This window comes from Gigantopelta aegis, chromosome 14, assembly GCF_016097555.1.
Source record: "Gigantopelta aegis isolate Gae_Host chromosome 14, Gae_host_genome, whole genome shotgun sequence".
Classification (NCBI taxonomy): Eukaryota; Metazoa; Mollusca; class Gastropoda; order Neomphalida; family Peltospiridae; genus Gigantopelta; species Gigantopelta aegis.
Window position 1 is genome coordinate 43,849,543 of NC_054712.1, and position 8,781 is coordinate 43,858,323.

At 39.4% G+C, this 8,781-nt stretch overlaps 1 protein-coding gene across 1 annotated transcript; it reads left to right on the forward strand.

The window, feature by feature from the left end:
* The first annotated feature begins 5,648 nt into the window (after positions 1–5,648).
* LOC121389279 lies at positions 5,649–6,902 on the forward strand. Its single transcript, XM_041520874.1, has one exon. The coding sequence runs from the start codon at positions 5,649–5,651 to the stop codon at positions 6,900–6,902; it is 1,254 nt and encodes a 417-aa protein (XP_041376808.1).
* Positions 6,903–8,781: the final 1,879 nt, after the last annotated feature.

Below are 8,781 nucleotides of genomic sequence, written 5' to 3' on the forward strand. Positions count from 1 at the left end.
AAATATTCAATATTATTTCATCTAGTATCATTGTGTCAAGTACCTGTAAAAGAGTACTCGAATTTTGTGCAGAACTAGGGTAGTCGTAGATGCTACCCGTTATCTCAGAAATGAGCAGCTTGACCCCCATTTTTTCTGATTCACGTTAAGGATGAGGCGGGTAGTATTTATATCCGTGACGTTTATGTCGATTGATACGCTGCATGTAGGAGTTTTAGCTACATATGTTACTATTGTCGCCTATGGGATTTGATTTGGCAGTATACAACCTGCATTATGGATATATGAAGAGCTATGTGGCGTCCTTGTTTGTCGAGATGGGAAAGTGTTTGTGTAAAATATCCATTTCCTTATATTCGTGAAGTGAAAGCCACACGACACAGCAGGTTTCCTCTCTCATCCTCTAGACTAAATAAACTTGTCAGACAACGGCAAACAGATGTTTCCTTCATTTCCTGATAGGTTCCAAGGATTATTCTTTCCGCATCCTCCTCAGACTGGGACACAGTGTCGGTCATTGACAATATTGACAAGAAGAAAACTACATGTGATGTGTGTTTGACTTCATATAACTCTTCGGCAATATCTGCCGACTGCTGACGACATGAAAAAAAAGTTGTTTTGTTTAACGACACAACTAGAGCACATTGATTTTTCAATAATCGACAATCGGATGTCAAACATTTGGTAATTTCGATATACAGTCTTAAAGAGGAATGAATGAAGAAATGAATAAATGAATGAATGTTTAACGACACCCAACACAAAAATACACATCGGTTATTGAGTGTCACAAATGGCAAGTATATAAAATATTATTAGAGAGGAAACCCGCAACATTGTTTTCCATTAGCAGCAAGGGAGCTTTTATATGCACCATCCCACAGATAGGGTAGCACACACCCCAGCCTTTGACATACCAGTCGTGGCGCACTGGATGGAGCGAGAAGTAGCCCAATGGGCCCACCAGCGGGGATCGATCCCAGATTGACCGTGCATCAAGCGTGCGCTTTACCACTGGGATACGTCAAGTCTCGATGACGATATGAATGCTTTAGAGAGGATTTGTGGTGTTGATGCACATCATTTCGACGTGTGTGTGTGTGTGTGTGTGTGTGTGTGTGTGTGTGTGTGTGTGTGTGTGTGTGTACACCATCCGGCAGACATGGCATTGCATACCACCGTCTTTGTTACACCAGTTGAAGATTAATGGTTAGCAAGATAGGCATACACGTCGGTGTGATGATCTTACTCCTCCCCCAATAAATGTGAAAACCCGCGTTAGGTGGGGCCTGTACCAGGCTGCGAACCCAGTATCAACCAGTCTGAAGGCCGACGGGGGCTTAATCACTATTCTACCGAAACCGACTGGTTAATAAGAGACAAGATTTTACACCTTCCCTCCCTAAGATGTGAAAACCGCGTTAGGTGGGGCCTCTACCAGGGTTCGAGCTTAGTACTTAGCAGCCTGAAGGTCGGTTGACAAACTAAATAGTTGTTCAAGCTATTCCACATCCGTGACAATCTTTTGCAGCATCCTCATAAAAGGTAATTTCATCGATATGGAGTTTAGCCAAGCTTATGGGAGCCCTCTTTGGGTAAATATTGCAAACGTCAATGTTGTTGTTTTTTTTTTTTTTTTTTATATATTTGTGTGTGTGTGTGTGTGTGTGTGTGTGCGTGCGTGCGTGCGTGCGTGCGCGTGTGTGTGTGTGTCAAAATGTATATGCTAGTGTTCCTACATGTAATATATAAATTGATCTCAGTGTCAAAAAATTAAATCTTTCGTCTCTGAACAGGCCGGTAACGATATATCTTAATGACATACGAAATCAATCGGACTCTGGGGAAGAATGAATGAATGAATGAATGAATGAATGTTTAACGACACCCCAGCACGAAAAATACATCGGCTATTGGGTGTCAAACTATGGTAATGCAAATAAATAAAGTGATGAACAACATCAATATAAAAATTCAAGACTTAAACAAAAACAGTTGAAAGAACTATGCAAAAACTCAAATATCACAGAATTTTACGGATACTGAATTTTACTAAAAACTTCAATTTTGTGCTGTATTGGCCATTCTCAAAGAGAATGTTACACCCCTGCACCACGGTGAGGTTACAGCACACGCAGGGGACCCTGGGGAAGATGCGATTAAAAAAGAGCCGATACTTGCGATAGAATCTCGCCTACACAGAACGTTATTCATAAACGATCGCCGAGTCGACCTCAGCACCAGTTTCAACGAGAGGGTTTTCAGCTGTGTCGGCTCCGTTCGAGAGTTTTGAGGAGTCGGTGTCTCAACACTTGCGAATGAAAGGTACCTGCGCTGTCGAAACAAAACAAATTAACAATTACAGACATGATTATATTCCCAGAAGCAGGGGACGTAAGTGGTAAAGGGTTTAAAATTTGAAATGGTATTTATTGAACTTTTTGGTGAACAATTGTAAAATATTAGTACTTAGTTTGTAATAAAATCTGTGTTGAGATTTTTTTTTTTAAACGTCTCAATTTACTGTTATAATTTTTGAAAAATTGTATAAAACAATTAATTAGTTTTCTTGTATAATATTAACGCTATATAAGACAAAACAGCTTTTTGAATTGAATTCTGTTCGCTGTCGGAGTTTTTTTGAAATTCGTAAGTATGTCGTCTGCTAAAAAGTCTTGTTCCTCTAGTCAAAGAATTTGAACATCAGAGCATATGATCAGTAACGTTAAATTAGTCTTTATGTTTCATATAATGACCGGTTTCGTCAATCTACATGCTCCAAACAATAGAAATCATACCATTAATAGTTATATTCTTGTTTTGTAGTTGACCGGCCTCGGTGGCGTCGTGGTTAGGCCATCGGTCTACAGGCTGGTAGGTACTGGGTTCGGATCCCAGTAGAGGCATTGCATTTGTAATCCAGATACCGACCCCAAACCCTGGGTGAGTGCTCCTCAAGGATCAATGGTTAGGTGTAAACCACTTGCACCGACCATAACTGGTTCAACAAAGGCCATGGTTTGTGCTGTCCTACCTGTGGCAAGCGCAAATAAAAGATCCCTTGCTGCTAATCGGAAAGAGTAGCCCATGTAGTGGCGACAGCGGGTTTCCTCTCAAAATCTGTGTGGTCCTTAACCATATGTCTGACGCCATATAACCGTAAATAAAATGTGTTGAGTGCGTCGTTAAATAAAACATTTTTTTTTTTTTTTTTTTTGTAGTTCTATAATTTATAGGACCCTGACATCGGAAATACGCAGTTAAAAGAAATCTGATCCCTGCCATTATATTCAATCAGCCGACGTCATCTGACCAGCTGACGCACTATCTCATATTCACACGCTTCGGAAACCATTTCAGATGTTTAATTTGAAAGTTAGATACATCTCTAGAATGTTAGTGATATTTTAATGACGACAGTGTTAATGTGTGATGGATTACTGGTATATATGTACGTGTATTAGATTATGTTGTATTAAATAACAGAACATGAAACGATAACCAATAAACTGCTGAATGCAAATCATTGAGCCAATGCGTTTTTTTTGTTCTGGGGTGTTAAGCATTCAGTTCTATTCAATTTAATTGAATTGAATTCAGTTTTAAAAAACGAACAGCAGTGTTTCTAATGGTGAATGCTATTTTCGTACTTTGATTTGTCAAGCCAGTCGCAAAAGTGTCCGTCCTCTTGAAGATGGATTAGGAAGAATGTGTTAACGTTGAGACTGGCTATTCATCAATAGATAGTGGGTCTGACAGGTACTACATGGAGGAATCTCGCCAGCTTATTGTGGACTTTATCTTTGTTTGACAACCAACAGCTGATATATTATCTGTGCTAGGTGGTCATTCAGATTTATTCATTTTATTCAGCTCTATAGCACAGCCGCTTGGTACCGATTGATCAATGTATACGGTTACTATCTGTGACGGAAAATGCTCTTATCTTTTCGCCAGTGGCGATGTTAATTGTTTTAGAGGGCCATGTGCAGCTTGGTTACGTAATACCTCCGCGCGACCGTACCCCTAATACACACCCAGACCAGATGTGGAGGCCATGTGGCCAGTAGTTACGTAATACCTCAGATAGTGCGGTTTACGACCGGGTATTTCTGGCGAATTGGCGACAGTAAGTCTTGCCATCTAAGGAAATATACCGTCTCTGGGAGTTGTGGGAATATCACATGATAGGTGAGGTACCGCGTTGTGCCCCCAGGCGATATTCGCTGTCTCTCGGATTTTTGAATAAATAGTTAGGATTTTAGATATATCGGGGAGAATCATTGGAAGGCTCTCGGGGAACGTTGTCCGACTGGACTTGGTAAATATATATTTCTGCTCTGTTGTATAACCTTGATGTGATTGATGTGACTTTAAATATTTTAATACTGTATTATACCAATATTTTTTAGACAGTGTCTTCGGTAATCTGACGAAGTAAATTGTAGGCTTCACTGTTCTAATATTTTTATACGAGTGTTTGGTAAGATAAAGCTTAGCCGGTCATCCTAGAGGACCTAGGTAAACTGTATGTTATTGTCTTTATTGTGACAGGTACCAGTATTAATTCTGTGTTACAAGGTTACTGAAGTTGAGGGTTAATTAAAAATTAACCAGTTAGGAATAGAGTTGTAATTCCTTTATTAATTAAGATCCCCTGGCAGCGTTTCTCACTTATCACACGTGTGAGTGTTGTATCACGGTGAAGTGTTTAGAATATTGTGTAAACTAGACACCTAGTGATTAACTAAATAAGTGATTAGCTCTGGGTTGTTATTATATTGTTGTTGTTAATTAACTAACTACTGCGGCAAGTACATTTGTCAGCGTAGTGTTAATACAGATTCCAAAGTGTATTGTGTTTTGTTGTGTTTTCTAGTGAACGAAACGTGCTATATATATTATATATATATATATATATATATATATATATATATATATATATATATATATATATATATATATATATATTATATTTATACAAAATCTTATCTCTGATATACCTAGAGCCGAGCCACTCGGGTATTAGACTGCCCGATACAGAGAGATCTAAAAGATATACAGTTAGGAGAGATATTTGGATAATCGTGTTTTATTCAGTTTCGGGTATTATAGGATCCCCGTGACACTATCCCTTCGTAACACCATTTAGACTTTATTTTGTGTATGGATACCATAATGAACATGTTGATGATTTTTTTGATTACAGTTAAAAAAATGTTTTGATGATGTTTCTTAAGACAGAAAAAGCTTAAGCAAAAAGCAAAAAAAAACAAAACAAAAAAAACACACACACAAAAAAAACGTCACTAGAGAGAACTTCATTTTGTGTGCCTCTATTTATAAACTTTTTTTTTTTTTAAACCCCACATTGTTCTGAATGAAAAGACAAAAAAGACAAAAAAAACAACAACACATTTTCAAACAGCCTCAGTTGCGTGCCAGTAACAGAAATTATCGTCAAGCGAGAGTTAAATAATAACCGAAGCAGCATGCCACAGAAGTCTATCTGTGATGCGCAACATATTGATGTGTTCACGTCGATAGAATGACATTAATTTTTCTCAATCCTATAAAATCGATATCGGCCGACATTTAACACTGTCGACTTCATTTCGCTCCGGTGGTCACGGGACTCTTTCAACATGATCTCCAATAACTGGACCGGTCACCGGAATGAAACTCTCTACCAGAACGCGTCCGACGTCAACGACGCGACTACCGTACTCACCACCATCAGCGTCGTTCTGTTCTGGATCAACATGGTCATCGACGTCGTTGGCGTCATGGGTAACGTCGTCGTCATCGTGGTTCTGGCACATCGTAAGATCCGCTGCTCGACGTCAATGCTGTTGACAGCCATGGGATTGTACGACTCGGCGTTCCTGATTGCTGAATTCATCAACGGCGTTGATAAGATTATCAGCAACGAGACTCGAATGGCGCACACGCATTCCACGGCGCTGTATGTAGCGGCCACGGGGTCGGTGTACACTGCCGTTGCCGTCACTGTGGAGCGGTACATGGCTGTTAAACATCCGATCAAAGCGAGAGCTCATTGTTACGTTTTCGGGATGTGGAAGACAATTATTGGTATCTTTATTTTGTCGCTGGTCGTCAACTTGCCAAGAAATATGGACTTACATGCGATTCGGATTATCGAGACTAATACGGATTTACGGTTTAACGAGACTGGGAATTTGTATACATTTCGAAATAACGGAACTGATATGAAGTTACACACATTTCGTATTAATAATGGAACCAATATAGATTTGCATACGTTTATCGGTAACAAGACTGATGGTGATTCACATATGTTTTGGTTTAACAAGACTGACATGGATTTACGAACGGTTGGCGTTAACAAGACTACTGTAATATTTGTCGACTGTTATGACAAAAGAGGGGAATCCCAACACCGGTTTCTCTATTGTTCTCTGTTTCCAGCTGCTGGAATTCTCATTGTTCCATTCGCCATCATAGCCGTGCTTAATGTTCACATCGTCACTATAATCTCACATCGAAGACGAAAGATTATGTCATCGATGACGCCATCTTCCGACAAAGGTCGAGGACTGACTCGTGTTGCGCTGGGAATTACGTTTTGCTTTTTCGTGTTCTGCACGTTCCCCGGAGTGTACTACATAACTAGGTTTGTTGTGGGCTACAGTTTTGGCGTTTTCGATGGAATCACGGAAAGTATTTCATACACACTGCTGGTTATTAATTTTTCAACCAACTTCATTCTGTATTGCTTTCTTGGTGAAACCTTTCGGCTTGTATGTTTAGAAATGTTTTGCTGTTACACGGTCAGTGCTCATAGACAAAATAGCAAAACGAGTTCTGTAAGGATTGGTCAATATACCCAGAACTCGCTTGATAAATCTAGCATCTGAATCAAATATTATGAGACGAAATACCTCACATTTTATATAAACAGAGACAAGTTCAATGTGCATGTTGTGTCTCAGTAGTATGGTGATACGGTAACATCCATCACGGTACGTCAGGGCCGTAGCTAGCGGGTGTGCGGTGTGTGTGTGTGGGCGGGGGGCATCCGGAAAAAAATACATAAATTTGAAGAAAATTCTCTTCTTAACCGTTTAAGGAGTTTTGGACTATTTACTACTCAGTTGCTCCCCCCCCCCCCCCCCCAAACAATCCTAGAAACGGCCCTGTACGTGTCATAATATATTATTTACAACATCAAATGTATTTTGAGTAATGACTGAATTAAAATAAAGAAAATACATAAGTAAAGTGCATTGTCTAAATTTTGAAGAAATAGGCCATTCCATTTCTTTTCACATCTATAAGCAGAGAAGTTATAAGGGAAACGAAACATTTGCCTACTCCCTGAAGAAAAAACCCGAAACGCCTAAAAATCAAAGACAGTCTATTAGTGCTTCTCGCTGATAGAAAAATTAAAGTTTGTCTTGTTTAGCAAACCACTAGATCACATTAATTTAGTTATCATCGGCTATTGAATGTCAAACATTTGGTAATTTTGACCTATAGTCTTAGACAAAAAATCTGCTACATTTTTGTTTGTCATTAGTAGCAATGAATCTTTTATATGCACCATCACATAGCCAGTATAGCACATGTCACGGCCAGTGGTATACCAGTCGTGGTGCACTGGCTATCACGAGAAACAGTCACAGGGATCCTCCGATGCAGATCGATCCTAGAGCGACCGCTCATCAGGCGAGCCCATTACCATTGGGCTACGTCCCGCTCCCGGGTACGGGTAGAATGCATCGTAATACGTTTTGTATACTACCTTTTGAGGTATCAGTAAAAGGATGGTATCTCGAACATTTAATGACCTTTGTTTTAATACAGTGCACGACTCAAATTATAGGGGATGGATCTAGCACGGTGAGCCAGGGCTGAAAATTAGCAGTCGCTATTGGCTAAGGACGACTACATTTTTTAAAAAAGGTAGTCCATTGGGCGACCATCGATTTTAGGGTCTGGCGAGTATGGTACCAGTTGAAAAAGAAAAACACTGAAACTGTTTTGAATGTGACAAAACACACAGCGTCTGTGTTGGCGCGAACTACAAATCTGACAGCACAAGACATCGAACATGCTCTATATTTTGACAGCGCCAGACTAAGCTTCTGTGGCTTTGGGCCGGGTCTTTCTAAAAATAGAGCCCAACACGTGTTGAAGACACTGCATATATTTTTAAAATCTGGAAGTCGTAGGTTTACTGGAATGGAGTGGATACGCCATAATTATCAAGCAGAGCTACTATTTGACAATTGTTATTCAATGCTATGGTAACAAGGAATCATATTAAATTACCGTACATTATTCTGGGACAAAATCAAAATCTATTTTGTTGTTTTAACTCACACTAACGTGAACGCATGCGCGCATGTAAAATAATACTACAAGGCCAGTTAATTGATTGTCTTCGGTATTGGTTTACGTTTAAAAGATTTCCATGAAATAAGAACAGACCAGATTAAGACTTCCATGGCATAATCTTCAAAATATTACTGTAATAAACAATAAGAACGTTTTTTATGCTTTGCAATATATTAACTAAGTGCACTGTATATTTATTTTATTAGTAGGCCTAGCCTACTACTGTAGCATTTATAATATCCAAATTAAATGCACATGTATGCGTGCTTTGTCTATAGGGCAGCCTTTACTGACGGTGTTACCATCTCCCCTGCGCGTGCTGTAACCTCACCGTGGTGCAGGGGTGTAACATTTTCTTTGAGAATGGCCAATACAGCACAAAATTGAAGTTTTGAG